Raw genomic sequence first — 19,358 nt, 5'->3', positions numbered from 1 at the left:
TTTTTATTGATGTCTTAATCATTATTCATCGTTATTATATGTGTTTCAAACAATGGGATGAGGCACGCGCCATGATTTTTCTTTCTATAAGCTGATTCTAAATATCTGAATTTTGGCTCTTCATGTCGTAAGGAATCTGAACTGCTTTTCTCATTAATGTATCTGAGTCTTGTAATCATGACTACAGTATAGATCCATCAAAAAGTTTTCAAAGTCTTTTGGAGGTTTTCGTGTTTGCTCTTTGATTTGTATAATTAGTAACACACCAGTGGTTGTTTTAACGAAGCTTGCAAAGTCTCGTTGAATTCTTATCTTGGACTTTTCCCCCAACCTGATGAAACGCGCATCGAGATCTTTTCCATCGAAATTAAAACTGTTCTTCATCAAACATTGAGAAATCGAGATCATGACATGCTCAAAAGCTGCTGAGCTTTTTATTTTGTTTTTAGATCACCGGTTCTGACGGTTTTTGATCGGTCCGCGACTGCTATAGTACTGACATTTTTGTACTTAGAATTACATATCTATATGGTTTTTGTCCTCTTATTTCATGTCTCTCGATATTTTGATTTAAGAAACACCGAATTTTTTTATAAACTTTTTATTAACATAACTAAACAAACTCAATGCACGACTCAATATCAACACTTGTGGTTTCGAACAAAAGAAATGGTTTGATTAAGACAAACACTCATCCGAACGATTCTACCAAATGATTAAGACATCAATAAAAACCGCAGGAATGAATCCTTGACTCAAAGAGTACATCATAGCGGGATAATGATAGGAGTGGATTGATCATTTCGAATACTCCAAACGCTGAATGAGTACCAAATTCGCTTTTTGGAGTTGTATTTACGGAATGATAGTATAAGTGAGAAAGCAAGATGAGTTAGATGAAACTAATGTTCCGATCTGAAAAGCTTCGATGCGCCTGCCGCGTCAATAAAAAAAAAATAATAATAATAAAAATAATTTTAAAAAAAATGTGGAGCTAAAATTTCTTTCATATATGCATATATTTTTTAATATTATACTATCTATTTCACCCATCGTACTATCTTAGAAAAGAGGTGTTCTAAAAATACAAACAATTTATTCAGTTATCAGAGGAGAGGTTTCAAAACGAATCCAAAATTGACACAGTGCAGTGAGCTAAAAATAGATATGACCTATCCAGATACCCACAGAGAAGTTTTGAAAGTCGAACTTCTAAAATAGATATGACATATTATCCAACTACCAGGAGAAAGGGGGATAATCTTGAAGATGGCTTCAGTAGAGGGATTTTCTAAAAATAGACAAGAGCTGTCCAGATATTCGGACAAGAAGTCAGAGCCGAATCTGGAGCAGATGGACAGGCCGATGCGCTGGCTCCGGAGCGGCTCCAGAGATCGATGATGTAGAACGTCCCCTCCCCCTACGGGCCCGGGGCAGCCCGACGGGGCCCGTGGCGCAGAACCCCCATTTCATATCTACTGATTGTCACTTCCTACAACCGTAATATATTTTGGGGATAATTGTAAAGCTAAAGCAAAATACAGATAATAGTGGAAACACTATATATTGAGATAAGGGAGGAGGTGTGTAATGGGCGTCTTGATTCGTACCATTGCACTTGCCAGTTGAGCCACATCAGTTGGTCTTATAGAATAGAATATGATACAACAGCCATGTCACTTGTGCACAGCGCTCCTTTATGCCCACAACCAACATGCATCCAGCCGTTGATATCAGTCAGAGACCAGGCCAGTCTTCCGCGGAACAATGTCATTTGCCGCTGCGATGCGAAAATAAGAGTCATGCTGCATACCTTTCTCTTCTCCCTCTCGTAAAGGATCCTAGAAAAGCTTCCTGGACCCCAAAAGTTCACAAAAACGATAAAAAATATAAGCCCCTGGAGAGATTTGAACTTTCGACCCCTGGTTTACAAGACCAGTGCTCTAACCACTGAGCTACAGAGGCCTCGTTGTTATTAGTATTTATCCAAACTAGCAGTTTAAGAGCTTGTCCGCACAGTTGTTGAATACTCTACCCTATCTAGATAACAAAATGCTCGGGCACAGGCATTTGAGTTGCAAAGCCGAAATATTTTTATCTTTCGTAAATGATGACTTGCATGCATCCACAAAATAATCAATCACTGAAATGACAAAGTCATGGCAGCCATGTTGGGGGTATTTACAATCGAGGTTAATGAGAAATCCAGTTAATTACCACCAACATGGTGATAATGACTTATCATGCAAACTTAGAATAAATGTTGATTAAAACTTATTTTTATCTTCATGCAGGTCCATAGCACGTTTAGTCGACCAGATTCGCCTGTTCAAGCAAATGCGATACGCCTTTGAATCGAACGAGGCGCTCAAAGATCGTCTACGCATGCGCATCCAGGAATGCAGGGAAGAGAACCTCCATGCTCTTGCTGCCGAGAATGCTACTAACTTCCATCTGACCTCGTCTCAAAGCTCAAGGAAATTCCAGGAGGCATTTAAGAAAATGAAAGCCACGTTTGGCAATGGATAAAGGACTGTAAGGGAGAAATGTCGATACCTGAAGCTCATTCCTCTCTCCGGAATCTCGTACCAAAAGCTTGCGTTTCTTCTAGCCTGCGAAGAACGGGGTCTCTGGCATAATCCGTTTTTTTGAGACCAGGATTTCTTGGACTTCCGGTAAAAGAGCGCATGCGTTCAAAGACTTGCCAAAAATAAATATAAATTTCCCCGATTTCTAATGTTTATTTTGGTCGAAAGTAAATACAGAACTCTGTTTTGATGCATGAATTTCATTGATTATATTTCACTTTCTGGAAATTTCGCATGCGCCAAAAAAATGGATTATGCCAGAGCTTTTGTTATATGCCGCAGGCCAGACGAAACGCAGGCTCTGGATACGAGATTGCTCTCCCCGTAGATAGAGTATAGTGAAAAGCCGGGACATATGTCAAGGAGTCCAGCTGATCACTTGTCTGAGGTACTGCCGAAGAAAATTGTTAAAGAAGAAAAAAGATTACAACACTCGAAAATTCCAGAACGCGCAACAGCATTGACATGAAACACTGAAATGGCTTCCCAATATTTTTTATGTGCTTCATCCAATCACAATGCGTAGATATTTGATTACGGTTAGTCTGCGTCAGAAGACTACGTATTTGCCGTATCTTTTGCTATTTAGAAAAAACGTGCTACACATCCTACTTGCATACGGATTTTGTCTTCGCCACTTTCTATCATTGCGTAGGGAAATAACAAGACTGATATGAATCATATTAATATATTATTCACTGTAAAAAAAAAAACAACAAAAAAACAATACAATACTATGGGGACCTTTGATGTAAATATTTAGTAAATATATCTAGACATTGTCAATTCATTATTCAAACATCGGTATTTGTAAATGTAAAGAATATGAAAATAAACAATTTATGTTTATAAACACTGATGGATGTATCGATGGTTTTCACAGTCGCCATGTTGGATGAATTTAACAATAGATTCTTCATTAGTCGGCCTTTGTTATATCATCCAACATGGCTGTCGTGTCTTTTCATTTTCTTGGGAATGATTGAAAGCCAGCAATTGTGATTCTTCTATTAACGGTCAATGTCTTGCTGGGCTAGGGCTTCTTTTCGTCTTTTTTATCCTTTCTCCTCCTTTCCTTAATTTCCTTTCCTTTCTTTTCTTTTTCTTTATCCTAATATATATTACTTTGTCGTTCATTCCTTTCTGGCTTAACAACTGGGCTTACAAAACTAATTAAGACTGCATCTTCTAAGTAGCGTTAGTACTCTTGAATCTCACCAGTGAAAGTATTACTCACGCAGCTTGTAAAGTGAAGACCGCAAACCAATTACCAATAGCCGGCTTGCTGAATTGAGCAGCTGTTAAGGAGAGTTATTTTCAATTACTTTGTTTTGCTCATCTTCATCTTTCTACTCAGATGATATAAATTCAAATGAATCAACTTTTTATTCATGAATCTCACTTTAATATTCCGAAATGTCTTTGAATCTATTTTGGAAAGCTAATTCATTTTATTATGATAGTGAAGAGGCTGTTTAATTTTTTTTGTTTGGTTTGATGATGATTACTGAGGGGAAAAGAAGAGTAGGAAGAAAGAAGTAGTCGGGAAAAAAGACGTACAGTGAGAGAGACCTGAGAAAGAAAGAAAAATAACGAGAGATATAGAAAAAAAGACGACAAAAGGCAAAAAAAATTCGTACGCCTCTGAGTTTCCGCTACCCTCCACTCCCCACCCCACCCCCTCCTAAAATACGATGTTCTTCTTGATATCAAAACCCCTAACCGTAGTGAAGCAAAAACCATATGCGTTCAGCAGGTTACACATATTGTCAGCCACAACGCAGCGAGAAACTAAATCCTACCGAAATCAATTGAAAGGAAGAAACTGCTCTACTTATTTGCACGGTTAAAGTTTAAATATTAACTTTTGAGGGGCCAGGTGAACACGTGTGATGGACCAATAGGAAGCCGTGTTTACCTCTACGTCACACAGGGAAAGAAAGGCTGTCCTGTGGAGTGTTTTACTTAGATACGAAACCGTGCAAAAAGAACAACACTTTTGCCTCAAAAGCATCGTGATGTAATGCGTTTTTGACTACGAGAAGGTTGTTTAAGCCGAACAGGAAGTCTCGACAGCCAAGTAATCTGTTTTCGAGACTCCTTGAGGCTTGCTGTTTTGGTTTTTTTTGACAGATAAGTTAGAGTTTCATGAAGCTGCCCGCATTCGGCTTAGCTGAAGCGGGTAGGTTCGAATCGAAGTTCAGCCAAGATAGGCTGCAAGTCTAGTGTTCTTATGGGAGGCATACACTCAAATCGAAGGCCTTCTTACGATGTGAATGGAGAAGGTAGGTAACACCTTCATGATCCCTTATCAAGCTCTTCCAAACTTGTTTTCCGTAGAGATAATTACTCTTCATATTTGAACTTCCAGTTGACTTCGACCACTTTCAAATTCTCCGTGCCATCGGCAAAGGTGCATTTGGGAAGGTAGACAACCTATTTTCTACTCTTTTCCTCCGTTAAAATGTGAATATAAACCCTAAAGAAGGTATTGTATTGATCGTTTTAGGTATGTATTGTACAGAAGAAGGACACAAAGGCCATGTACGCCATGAAGTACATGAATAAATACGCTTGCCTGAAGAAAGATGCTGTGCGTAATGTCCTCCGTGAACTGGATATCCTTCAACAAATCGAACATCCTTTCATCGTAAATCTATGGTTTGCTTTCCAAGACGAAGAGGATATGTTTATGGTAGTAGATTTACTTCTTGGCGGAGATATTCGCTACCATCTTCAACAGGGAATGAAAGTAGACGAGAAAAGAGTTATACTCTATATATGTGAACTAGGCCTTGCTCTTGGATATCTCCGGAAAAAAAGAATTATTCACAGGTAAAAAAAAAAAGCATATTCTACCAGAATAAAAATATTCCTGACTGTTTACTTTAAATTTAAATTCACCTCGAAAAAAATAAATTATGCTGAAGCTATTGCTATTTTCTTTACAGAGATGTAAAGCCTGACAATATTTTGCTAGACGAAAAAGGTAACACAATTTTCTTCCATATTCTTCCCTAGAATTCTTCATTTAGGTCTTATTTATGCTTTTTTTTTTAAAGATTTTTCTTAGATTATTTCCTAGAGATAAAATCCATTCGGGAAGGTTAATCGCAATCTATAAACACAATATTAAAAACACGGTTTTCAGATATTGTTTTGACTTCAAAGTAGTCTTGATTACGTTTTTATATGATTTTACTCCTAAACAGTTTTACATTATTAATATCCTTTAATTCAGATCTTTCCCTTTTTCGATTTTGACCAATTTCATGACATTTTAAGATATAAAATCATTTGCAATGTGGGATTAATAACACATCCCTATATCCTTCTTTTGTTTTTCATACCGGTAATTATAAGTAGCCGATAGGTATTAGTTACTTGAAAATCTTGAATATTAAATTTTCTAGGACAGGTTAATTTTTCCGGTTTTTTTTTTTTTTTTTTCATTTTGCTTAGTCTAGTAAAGTATATCGCTATCTAAATATTTTTACCTTAAGATAGTGACATGAAAAATCTATGGAGGAATCAAAAAAGCCTGTAATATATTTAATTATGCATTTTTGTAAATTGTTTTTTATATATTTATGTATAACTTGATACTACGTATAAATGGCAGAACCAAACAAAACCATTGAGTTATGATAAATACATATTTTTAGTCAATATTTCAAAAGTATATTAGCATGAATGATATGACATACATTTTATTATGTTATCATGGATGTTATATTGCATTAATTGTTAATGTACGTTCAGTAATTATGGTCGTTCGTTATAACCGTACCCTAGCTATGCTCACTAATCCATGACAACAGTGTAAATGTAGACACCCTTAGGGCATTTTTGAAAAAAATCCTATTGTTTCAGTTTTAAAGATGCTCACATTATTTTTACGTATCATAATTACCGTGACCTATTATCTATTTCACCCCGGCCTGCTCTCAGTCTGACTTCTAGCTCAGCTGGTAGAGCATTGCGAGGGTTCGATTCCCAGCGAGGTCAGAAATTAATTTTTCCGAATTTAATTCCAAGGGTCTTTCGCCCGCAATAACCTTGTTCCCAAGCACTATAACCTATCTATATTATTTCTATATCTTATTGTTACATAGTTAACAATTGATGATCTTGTTACTCGCTTGGTAATTCAAACAATGACTGCATGTTCCAAGCCGTTAGACACAACAGACTATAGAGCATTGCATAACAATAGACCATTTTTATCTAGTGGATGAGCATAGAAAAAAGTTATTGTGACTGTGTCTGACTATACAAATGATCATCAGTCGTCTTGCATAGTCTGCTCACAAACATTTCACAAAATTAATTTCTTGGATTTAGCTCTCGAAAGCTCCTCAAAGATTTAAGGCTGAAGACCTAATTTATGCTGCTTGATGTGGGATGATAATCTAGCACTGAGCATGCCCACATGCATAAATAACTTTACTTTTGGATAGATTCATATCGAAACAATCATGGAGAGATGCCGCTTGAAGTAAAATAATAACATTAATTTCTAAACTAGATTGTCAATCTGTAGTTGCTGTTTCAGAAATTTCAAAAAATTAAACTTAACTTATTTGCAGATGAGTTTAATCTCATTTTTTGCAGACATGGAATCTTACAATAGGTTGATAAAAATTCTACTAAGTTTTGTTTTCATGTGTTAAATAAACAAAAGTAATATAAAACCATTGCATCTTGTGGGAGAGTTCTCATTTAAAAGTGGACATTGATAATAAAGTACATGGATTGACCTATACAAATTTTCGGAATCTTTTTCACTTATAATTGGAATAAAGCGTTAGAACTCAATCTGAAATCAATTATCGAGTCCTTTTTTTTAAAAAAAGCATTAGAACTCCATCTTAATTAAATATCAAGTCCTTAAAAATAACGCTCAATCTGGAAGTGGAGAAACTTAATGGTACTCGGGAAAATTCAAATCGTCAAAACTTTTGCTTTATCTAAGTTTCTGTATCAAGAATCTATCATTAATTCAAAAGAAATAATACAAGAAGCTAATAGTATGATTTTCGACTTTATTTGGAAAGGAAAAGACAAAGTTAAACGGAAAGCCTTAATTAGGGATTATCAGGATGGAGGTCTAAAGATGAATGCTTGATTAATGCACAAAAAATGTCCCTTCTAAAAAGATATTTTTTGGAGGAAGAAGTGAATAACCTGCTTGGATCTGGCAATAATGGATAGCTTTTTAAAATCAGTTGGAGGGTCATACTTACTAATTAAGGTGTAATTTTATACTTGAGTATTTACCTTTAAAATTAACACCCTTTCATAAGAGGAACACAATATGGTTATTCATCTTTCAGGACTTACTAGAAATATTTTATTCGGCTTGTACAATATTGATAATGACTTTCATTGTTAGGAAAACAAAGCATAGTATATTGCAAAACCAAGAAAATCAGATCTAAATATCTTCATATCTATTGTTAAAAATACCAAGAAAATGGAAAAACAAATAGCCCAAAGTAGGAATAAGCTTACCTTTCATTTAAAAAAGTTGGAGAAAATAAATTGTTTTTACACTGACAAACACTTAGAATTTATTATTTTCTTGTGTGCCAAATTCTCTCAAGACTCTATGATCCATGCCTATGCTTTTAGTTGATTTTATAATTTCATTATGATCATTTACTTCCCCCCCCCCCCCCCCCCCCCTTTTTAGTCCATAGTGATTTAAGTATTTGTGTGCATGTATTGTTTCATTATACTTATAAACCAATAAACATTAAAAAAAACTTTGGAAATTTTGAGGGGTAAGGGGGTCAGAGAAAGAACGAAATTACAGAGTTTGTATGGAAGAAAATTTGAATTTCCTGGGTGGTGGGGTATGAATAATTTCTGGATCTACAAAATAATTCAAATGTTCAAATGAACTATAGGAAATGGAATCCAAATGACTTTACTTTTTAATAGGTTACTCGTTGGTTTAATACTTCTTACCAGCATTTGCATTGCTACGCAGCCACCCCAGACAAAAATCACGACGTGCACTTTGCAATAGACTGCCGTCAATCAAACACGTTGACGCCATTTACACGCGTGTGCGATTCAAAAGGTGCCAAAACTTCGGTCGATTGTTTACAAGTATTATGAGCCACACTCACCGGGACTATCCGCATGTAAATGACGTCAACTTGTTTGATTGACGGCAGTCCTTGATAATTTGTATTTTGTAGGACATGTTCATCTTACAGACTTCAACATAGCAACTGTACTAGAGGAAGGAACATTAGCGACCTCCATGTCTGGGACCAAGCCGTATATGGGTAAGAAGATTGACTTATTAGAACTGACTGAAAATATACATTGATAATAGGCCAATAGCACTAACAGTTCCCTTCATAGTTCCCTGCGCCGTCATGAAAGTTAGCCATGCCTTTGCATTGAAGCGAGACAAACAGTTAGAATGCAATGATAGAGACTTTATTGTTCAAGGGGTTAAAATGATGTTTGTTGAAGTATTATGATCATCCGGATGGATGTAGTCCTGAGAAGGACTGTTTGATGTGACTGACATTTCAACAACCCGAGCGGAAGTCATCTTCAGATTAAAGTAAAGAATAAAGTCAGATTGGTCATATTTATACTGCCACGATAACAATAGCCTAATTACCTGGATTAGCATAATTGGTGGCATATGCAATGTGTTAAAATAAGGTCTCTATCATATATTGCAAGCTCACAGTTCGTCTCGCTTCGATGCAAAGGCACGACTACCTTTCACGATGGCACAGGGAACTGTGAAAGGGACTATTATCTAGTCATGTGAGAAGTTAGTTGTATCAAAATGAGTACCAAAAATGAAAAAAGTTTCCTGGGGAAAATGTGTAGGCTGGCATTGTAGCTGGCAAAGGATTATGGTTGTAAGGTGGCTTGTAATGTTAGGATATTTTTGAATAAAACTGGTCATTATTGTCGTGTACAGGGATTGATTCTATATTCAAATTCACAGATATTTAGACTTTAACTGTGCCAGTATCTTTCTCATAATAAGAATCTTTTTGACATTTTAATTGCTCGAGATAAGTCTCTTTCTGATCATAAATTATCAATATTTATCGTACAATTATCCATAAAATACCTATATTTCTCCTTTTCGAAAAACTATAAATATTTTCACATGTGAAAATAACATGTTTTTCACATGTGAAAATATCATTACCATGCGTATTTAAGCTATTAGTCTAAATAAAAATTTTTTATAATTATAAAGCTTATTAAGTTGATTTTATGGATAATTATATAATAAACAGAATATTACATAGGCGCTTGGAGATACAAATTTTATCTTCTTGTGTTGAAAATCTCTTACTTGTTCGGTGCACTCACTCGTGAGAGATCTTTTCAACACTCTAAAAAAAATTTCGTATCTCCGCACGCCCATGTAATAACATATATTTTTGTCATGATTTTATATAATTTGCCTTGTTTCCTAATCTCTTGATATTTTGTATATTTACGTGTATCTTACGACTTTTTTCGTAGATAGTAATTTGTAATAATGACGTATTGATTTTAGAGTTTCAGCCTTAATTGCCGTTAATACAACAAAATCCTGACAAATAAGACAACCTGTCTTCTACTTAATTAACAAATTGTCAAAGGGATCAAAATATTGCTCATATTAATATTTATTGTATCAATATTGTCATAGCATGTACTTCCCTGGTTTTACTTCCCTAAACCATTGTCAAAATGTGACTGATCAGATTACAAAGTAATTACGTTCAAGTATGCAATTCAAATTTTACAATACAATTTTACAATTAATTTTTACGATAATGGATAAATTATTTTTTTCAAACCCACTGTACTGTATTTGTCAATTTATTTAGCAAAATTATGTTAGCTCTTTTTCTCCATATTCTTTTCTGTTTTTGTATTTATTTTATTGCAAAAAAAAACACTGTTTTCAACTACAGGTAAACAAAAACATTTAAAGCTTTACAGCTTAACTTTTTTGGCGAAAACTATAAAAACAAATTACTTTCTTTTACAAAACATTATTTATTATGCCTATATTTATTTTGATTTTTACAATTATTACGACTTTATTAGCCCACTTTATTGTATTTGTCAATTTATTTAGTAGAATTAACAGCAGAGTCCGGTTGACAAAGGGTGGATAGCGCTATCCGACAGATAAATTTATTGTTTAAATTTGTTGGATAACATCATTGACTTATGGATAGCGCTATCTACCCTTCAAGCAACTGGACCCAAAACTCTAAATATTAATTTCACATTAAAGCTAAAAACAATATATTTTTCATGTCAAAAGACTTCATTTCCTAATAAACAATTAATGAGGAAAGTTATTAAGAATGCTTTGCCTAAATTATTAATGGCTGTCATAAAACCCCACTACGAACACTTGATATAATATAATATTATATTGAAACTAAAAACTGAAATTCTTGATACTGTCAATCAATCAAGTTTATTCTTATCATTATATAATATATTTTTTCCACTCAAATATTGGGTAGCCTTCAACTTGCTGCCATTTAAGTGAGAAGAATGGTTGCTGAAAAAGTCGTACACAATAAGCAGGGGTTTGGCTTGAGCCTCCCTCATTTTGCTAATATCAAACTCTTAGTCTTATTTATCATATAATTAGATGATGTACATGTGCAATGATTGGTAGAAATCTGTGCTTTATTAGTGAAAAGAGAATAGTACTGATGACATCAGCTCACATAAAGTGGTGCTAGATATTGTGACTGTATTTCTTTTTGTGTAAATAAATTCAATAGCGAAATAAAATTTGTAGCTATGTAATACTGTAATAGGAATAAAACAGCTTTTTCCATTCTCTGTTAAAATAAAGCTCGATTCAAGAAGTGTGAGAAGTGGTTCTCCTTAAACTTCTTTGTGTCTACTTCACTTCCTGCTTGCTTTTAAGTACTGAATGGAGCATGGAAGAAGCTGTTTTGCTTGTTAAATACAACAAGTATACATGTCAAGTTTTCTTTTTTTTATCTCAACAATACATGTTTTGTTTGTTAAATACAACAAGTATACATGTCAAGTTTTCTTTTTTTTATCTCAACAATACATGTTTTGTTTGTTAAATACAACAAGTATACATGTCAAGTTTTCTTTTTTTTATCTCAACAATACATGTTTTGTTTGTTAAATACAACAAGTATACATGTCAAGTTTTCTTTTTTTTATCTCAACAATACATGTTTTGTTTGTTAAATACAACAAGTATTCATGTCAGGTTTTCTTTTTTTATCTCAACGATACATGTTTTGTTTGTTAAATACAACAAGTATTCATGTCAGGTTTTCTTTTTTTATCTCAACAATACATGTTTTGTTTGTTAAATACAACAAGTATACATGTCAAGTCTTCTCTTTTTTAATCTCAACAATACATTTTGAATTGAGGGTGCTATGACATCCTTACATTTGACACACATTATTAATTGCACTAATCCTGGCATTAATAATGCTTGATCTGATCTGCTTGAGGATAAAGTCGTAGGCCAGGAGGTACCGGCCAGGACTAGTCAATAATTCTTTTGTTTCCTATATACTTTCCAGCTCCAGAGATATTCCAAACAGCCTGTAATGAGACCCAGGGTTATGGGTTTGCAGTGGACTGGTGGAGTTTGGGTATCTGCGCTTATGAAATGCTGAGGGGAAGGGTAAGTTAACCAGATTTCACATAATTGTTCAAACTGTGAAAAATGTACAACACCTGTAGAGGAAAAAAGTACAGACCTGTTGTGTGAACTGTGTGTACCACCTTTCACTAATAGTACTCCAATCTCAGGGTTGGTCCCTAAAACTACTGTACCATAACAGGGCTTAGAATAATGACCAATCAGTTGCCAGCCATGTTATAACCAGCCAAATTAGTTTTAGTTTGGTCGTACCTCATTTCTGGTTAAACATCAAGGGCAGATCCAGCCGAAATTTTAGGGAGGGCTAATTGAGTTTCTTCCAGCAACACAACGGAAAACAATAAAAAAAAGCATCTAATTCTTCATTTTTGTTTTTTGTTTTTTTCCTGCTGATGGGGGGCTTCAGCACCCCTTTGCCCCCCCCCCCCCCCCCCACCCTGGATCCGCCCTTGAACATTACTGGTCAAAACAACTGTCAAGATTTGATTGGACAAGCTCCAATTCTAGCAGGACATTGTCCAATGAGTGGTTATTACTTTAAGCCCTTCATCACATGTAGGTTGAGGTGTCCCCTATGGAAAAACTAACTTTTCCAGCTGTTATTATTATTTATTATTATTATTTTATTCATTTTCAGAGGCCATACGAAATCCATGCCAATACAAGCATACAAGATGTAAATCAGATGTTCTCTTCTGAATCAATATTTTATTTAAATGGCTGGTCCAAACCCATCATCAGTATTCTTCAGAAGGTATGTGACTATTGTACTTATTATATCAGCAGTTACTGTGATCAACATGCACCATCTATTAACTACCACTTACTGACAGCTTAGAGCAGTTTTTATATAATAATGATGATGATGATGATGATGCATGATGGTGATGATGATGATGATGATGATGATGACGATGATAATATGTTTAGAAAAAAGAATACATCGTAAGCCCCTGGAGAGATTTGAACTCTCGACCCCTGGTTTACAAGACCAGTGCTCTAACCACTGAGCTACAGAGGCGTCCATGGTTACGTCAGTCATTCATATCATAATAATGATAATAATATGCTTGTATAGCACATATACAATCCTGATCTATGCAAAACATTACGCCCAAGTGGATTTGATCCATTGCCTTATGTCTTGCAATCTTATAGCCCCCTACGTGCCCCACCCACTATTAGGGTGCTTTGCTGTCCTTGCTCTATGAGGAAACTCTATCGAGTAACTAATTTTGGATGAGATAATCCCATTGCCTGTATATGCCAATCTACCCTGATGATAATAATAATAATAATAATAATAATAATAATAACAGTTTAATGATGACATATCTACAGAGTAGCTATACATTCATCATGCTAAAGTTGAATATAGAATAATAAATCTATTAATTGCAAAAGGTATATATATAAATAATAAGAAAAATATATATATGTGTAATAATTAATGCCTATGGAATTAAACAGTCTATCGACTGGGCAGATGTTCCTTTGGAGCCCAAATCGTAGAAAGAACAGCAAATAGAACACCATCATAACCATACTGTTCTTTGTAAAGCTTCTTCAACAGGATCCAAAGTTCAGGTTAAGTAACCTTGAAAGTCTAAAAGAACAAGAAATGATGGAAGATGTCAACTGGGATGATGTATATAATAAAAATGTCAAACCCTCCTTCGTACCACCGGTAAGAATTGTGGCAGTAAGGTGTTTATCTAAAGATGTTATGGTGTCTTTGCTCAATTAAGAAAAAAACTATGTCCTTTTTTCACAAGGGTAGCCCTTAATAATCAGAGGCTAACAAACCTGTGGCCCTCATTCCGTGATCGAATTGGAATTTAGGAGTTGATTTTGAGGAGGGAGGAAAACCAGAGAACCCCGAAAATCCTCGAAGCACAGGAGAGAACCAAAAAACAACTCTACTCACATACGACACCGAAACCATCGGGACTCAAACTCGGGTCACATTGATTAGAGGCGAGCACTCTCACCACTATGCCACCCATGCTTCCCAAGAGAAGATCTTGTACTAGGATCTCGTACTGTACTAGGACTGTGAAAAGTTTCTCAAACTCAACATGCTTGTCATGTTAAGATGGCTTCTGTTTTCACTAGAACAGATGCTTTCTGGTTGGCTCTGAAACCCAAAGTTGGAATGTATTGTTTTTATTCTACAATTTGATTGGTTCTTGGTGTCTAAGTGTCCCCGGTTATAGTAGTTGCACTGTGAAGCAGTCATGCAAAAAGACTTGTAACCACATGTTTGTAACAAGGGCGGATCCAGGGTTTTTTGAAGGGGGGGTCTCAGGGGTAAATTTTGTGGGCAAAGGAATCCCAGTCACATTTTTACCACAGGAAGCCCATTTGACCTCAGGAATGACAGGGGGGTCGTGCCTCACCCCTGACCTTCCCCCTGGATCCGCCCTTGTGTAATATTGTTTTATCTAATCTGACTTTGCAGAAAGATCATTTAAACTGTGATCCAACATATGAACTAGAAGAGATGATTATAGAATCTAAACCACTTCATAAGAAGAAAAAGAGACTAGCAAAGATGACAAGCAAAATGGTAGGAATTATTATAACATTATTGCATTCTCTTTCCACACTTTTTTCCAGACCAATATTACTGCAATTTTCATAAACATGCAAAATTTGGTTTTTCGCTGCCGCCAGTCAAAAACATAAAAGGTACCTACTGATTAGGTTTGATTGAAGGGGGTGAAAAACCAAGTGGTTGGAAAGTGGTGCATAAGTGGTTGTTAGGTGGTTGGCAAGTGGTGCATAAGTGGTCCATAAGTGGTTGTTAGGTGGTTGGCAAGTGGTGCATAAGTGGTCCATAAGTGGTTGTTAGGTGGTCGGCAAGTGGTGCATAAGTGGTCCATAGGTGGTTGTTAGGTGATTGGCAAGTGGTCCATAAGTGGTCCATAAGTGGTCCATAAGTGGTTGTTAGGTGGTTGGCAAGTGGTGCATAAGTGGTCCATAAGTGGTTGTTAGGTGGTCGGCAAGTGGTGCATAAGTGGTCCATAGGTGGTTGTTAGGTGGTTGGCAAGTGGTCCATAAGTGGTCCATAAGTGGTCCATAAGTGGTTGTTAGGTGGTTGGCAAGTGGTCCATAAGTGGTCCATAAGTGGTTGTTAGGTGGTTGGCAAGTGGTGCATAAGTGGTGCATAAGTGGTCCATAAGTGGTTGTTAGGTGGTCGGCAAGTGGTCCATAAGTGATCCATAGGTGGTCGTTAGGTGGTTGGTTAGCGGTAATAGCCAAAAGATTTCTATTTCTCAATACCAATAATCACCCAAAACAAATTATGTGGAATTGAAGTATCTGATACATTGAACTTATCGTTGTGTGTCACTGTAGGATAATAAGGGAAGTCAAGATCCCATGCAGGCGTCACTAGAGGAAATCAAAAAAGAATTTAAAGTGTATAATAGAGAAAAGTAAGTAGTAATCTTCACTTGGAAGAAGCTTAGTTAGAATTGTATAATAGAGAAAAGTAAGTAGTAATCTTCACTTTGAAGAAGCTTAGTTAGAAGTGTATAATAGAGAAAAGTAAGTAGTAATCTTCACTTGGAAGAAGCTTAGTTAGAATTGTATAATAGAGAAAAGTAAGTAGTAATCTTCACTTGGAAGAAGCTTAGTTAGAAGTATATAATAGAGAAAAGTAAGTAGTAATCTTCACTCGGAAGAAGCTTAGTTAGAAGTGTGTAATAGAGAAAAGTAAGTAGTAATCTTCACTTGGAAGAAGCTTAGTTAGAAGTAGACTCTTTCTGCATACTCTTAATTATACAGTCAACTCTCGTTACAGTGGACACCTTTGGGACGGTCACTTCATGTCCATAATAGTGAGCGTCCGTAATAGCAGAAATTATTTACGCTCATTTCTTTGTCAGTATTTTTGTGGGGGATTTTTCTCCTGTCTGTAATAGCAAGGTGTCCGTAATGTCGGGGTGTCCCCAAGGTGAGAGTTGACTGTAGGTGGTTTACAGGTTAAGTCGTCACAACCAATATTTAATAAAATTTAATATTTAATAATATTTTTTTAAATCAGTAACATTTCTTCTTCTTTTTAGTAAAATTTTAAAAGAAATAAAGCAACCAAGTACAGAAAATTTAAATGGTAATGGTCCAGATAAGGGTACTGAACCTGCAGCTAATGATGTTGATCAAGAAAACAAGCAACAAGGGGATTCAAATACAGTAGCAGTTAGTGGTTGATGACTAGTTTAAACAATGTGTTGCATGTAGAGAGGTATGCCGCCTGCCATATGGATTAGTATAAAGTACTACTAGGTGTGACAGTAGAGCTGTTTTCGTATGACTGTGAAAAGCTCAGTGCCGTTAGCGTGGCGTGTCGTGACCCTGATGCTTTCTAGAATTTAATTGGCTGATTTCCTTCACAAGCAATGTGATTGGTCTGGCATTGATGTGATCTTGGCATGACCGTGTCCACGCCATGTTCATGCTATGTTTTGGGTACTTGATTGGATGGAGAGTAATTTAAATACTCGTGCAATGTGATTGGTCTGGCGTATTCCTTGCCGTGTCATGACCGTGTTGGTGCCGTGAACTTTTCATGGTCATACGAAAACTGCTCTAGTGTGTGTGTGATGTTTGACATTTTATCTTATCGTTAAATTTTACAGTCTAGCCTTGGTTAACAATTATTGTGCTCCTTCTTCGTGTACCGGAGAAAAATTTACATGTTGATTCAATAAAAACAAAACACCTCAAGTTAAAGTAATAACATTGCCTCAAGGTATTATCATAATAAATACATGCAGGAATGTTTATTCAATCTAATATAAATTATGTTACATACAAATGAAATGTTAAAGACGCTCGTTAATTAACGCCAAATACAGTTATCCATTAACTAATTATTATTATTTCTTAATTAATCAACTAATCACCTCCAAATCCCATGCCATTTCATGGACAGTTCGGTTCGAATATTTCTTACATCCATCACAATTATTTATTTGGATAGTGTGATGATAATATAATTAATAAATACAGGGGTGGATCAAGGGGAGGGGTGCAGGGGGTGCCCGTCCCTCCCTGGTTCGACTTTGTGCCCCTATTTTGAAGATAACCAATACTTTTTTTCCCTTTGATTCTAAGGGGTGCACCCCTCCCTGGGTTAACTTTGTGCACAGCACCCCTCCCTGAACAAAATCCTGGATCCGCCCCTGAAATAATTAGAAATAATTCATACTCGTGTGACTTGGAAATATCAAGTTAGGTTGAAAATTTCTCTCTTGTAAATGTGTAGTTCCAGAAAATATCCATACACCACCCACGGAGGGGAGGGGGTCAGAGAAAGAAAAAAATGACTGAGTTTGTATGGAAGAAAATTTGAAAAAATGAAAAACTTTTCCTGGGGGTAGGGGCTGGTCCTCTTACAAATTCCATTCATGGGGGGAGGGGGTATGGATTATTTCTGGAACTATACATCATGAAATTCCAAAACTTACAGGATAGAGAATTATTACCATAGCTGGAAAGAGCATGTTGTCTGTGAAATTGTAAAATTCACACTATTTTTTTAAATCATATTTTTGCAAGTTTTGAACTCATTTCCTTTATACTTTGCAGTATTACTGATTTAAACATGCTCTTTACAGACTGAAGTGATTATTATTTTTCTGTTTTACTGATTTAGAAGTAATGTGTAGTTTCCTGAAATTATCTATACCCCCCATGGGGGATTTTTTCCTCGGACCCAACCCTCACCCCCTACCCCTAGAAATTCCAATTTTCTTCCATACAAACTGTGTAATTTTGTTCTTCCTCTGACCCCCTACCTCTAGGAAATTTCCAAATTCCTCTGGGGGGGGGGGGGGGACAGGGAGGGGGGGAGGTATGGATAATTTCTAAAACTACACAATACATGATAAAAACTCACTGCAGCCTCTGGCTTGTATGTGTTTATCCAATTTTCAAATCCATGATAAATATTTTTCAATTTTTTTCATATATTGGATGCATAATATTGTCCTACTACATCAGAGATGCTATACATTAAAATAATATAAATTATAGCATACATACAAATACCATTTAACATTTACTCCAAATAACTATTAGAAGTATATTATGATTTCAATATTAACCCTTTCACTACTAAAGTGACCAAAAGCGGCCAGTGGAAAGACATTTTTGCTTTTTAATTACCTGTCCGCGAGGTCCCTAGGACATATACAGTCAATGTCATTAACGTTGTCCACTGAAAAGACATTTATACATTTACACATTACACGTTTACACATTTAGACATTTACATATTTACACATTTAGACTAAAAGAAATATCACGTTTCATTATGTATTCTTTGCCTCGTGTGCGTCAGCCTGAACTTTAAATGTAAAATTTAACTCGTGAATCAAAAATCCAGAATGCCCTGACCATTTAGTGAGGATTTAAGATGGAGAATGGTATTTCAGCGTTTGTTTTATGCCAGAACCTTCGAGGAAACACGTAACATTTCTTTTAGTCTAAATGTGTAAATGTCTTTTTTCAGTGGACAGCGTTAATGACATTGACTGTATTTTTCATTTTGACATTGAGGAATAAAAAAACACCCTAATTATGTTCCATGAAGAGCCTGTGTTGGACCCTTTTAGCCTCTAGTAGTGAAAGTGTTAAGCTAGTTTGATATAGGTGGTATTGTTAATAATATCAAAAGGTAGTGAATGATTGACATTAGAATTGAATTCCATACACAAGTGATTTTTTATCATTCATTATAAAGAATTGTAAATATTTTTGTATAAATTCGAGGCTGTGCTGGGCAACAGGATACTCACAGTATTGACTCCTCAGTTCATAGCATACCCTCTTCAGGGGCGGAACCAGGAATTTGTTAGGGGGGTGTCCCAAATGAAGAAATGTATATAGAAATATTATGCATCACTTCCAAAATGTGTAAGAGTAATGACAGCATTAGGCACCCCCTGGATCCGCTCCTGCTCTTAACGTATCATCACGACTATGGAAGACGAGGATTTGGTCCATTAAGATGATTCTTTACTCATCCTCTGCCTAGAGCTAAAGTTAATCCTGCAAAGCAGGTGTTCTTGTGGGTTTGGGGGAACTTTAGA

The 19,358-nt window shown here is 35.7% G+C and overlaps 2 protein-coding genes and 2 non-coding genes across 4 annotated transcripts in view; 2 read left to right on the top strand and 2 right to left on the bottom strand.

Annotated features, from left to right (window-relative positions):
* LOC116304064 (uncharacterized) overlaps positions 1-3,333 on the top strand; it is a 31,987-nt gene extending 28,654 nt beyond the window's left edge. The window contains exon 23 of the mRNA XM_089028308.1: positions 2,295-3,333. Coding sequence (XP_088884434.1) covers positions 2,295-2,529 — 235 coding nt within the window. The 3' untranslated portion in view covers positions 2,530-3,333. The remainder of the gene's footprint in view (positions 1-2,294) is intronic.
* On the bottom strand, positions 1,893-1,965 carry Trnat-ugu (transfer RNA threonine (anticodon UGU)). Its single transcript has one exon. It is a non-coding gene; the product is annotated as a tRNA-Thr (tRNA).
* A 1,189-nt stretch (positions 3,334-4,522) lies between the features above and the next one.
* Positions 4,523-18,096, top strand: LOC116304065 (serine/threonine-protein kinase 32B). Its single transcript, XM_089028307.1, has 11 exons — positions 4,523-4,873; positions 4,960-5,015; positions 5,098-5,423; positions 5,540-5,577; positions 8,798-8,887; positions 12,173-12,276; positions 12,893-13,009; positions 13,817-13,942; positions 14,717-14,824; positions 15,616-15,695; positions 16,329-18,096. Exons 1-11 carry the CDS (start codon positions 4,822-4,824, stop codon positions 16,471-16,473), a joined length of 1,242 nt encoding a protein of 413 aa, XP_088884433.1. The 5' UTR covers positions 4,523-4,821; the 3' UTR covers positions 16,474-18,096.
* Trnat-ugu (transfer RNA threonine (anticodon UGU)) lies at positions 13,204-13,276 on the bottom strand. The gene has a single exon. It is a non-coding gene; the product is annotated as a tRNA-Thr (tRNA).
* Positions 18,097-19,358: the final 1,262 nt, after the last annotated feature.

The sequence above is a fragment of the Actinia tenebrosa genome, unplaced genomic scaffold (genome assembly GCF_029948245.1).
Source record: "Actinia tenebrosa isolate PJP-AT-01 unplaced genomic scaffold, QUT_ActTen_1.0 PGA_scaffold12__29_contigs__length_12842862, whole genome shotgun sequence".
In the NCBI taxonomy this organism is placed as follows: Eukaryota; Metazoa; Cnidaria; class Anthozoa; order Actiniaria; family Actiniidae; genus Actinia; species Actinia tenebrosa.
The sequence above is the reverse complement of the archived record's forward strand: the minus strand, read 5'-3'. Positions and strand labels throughout refer to the sequence as shown.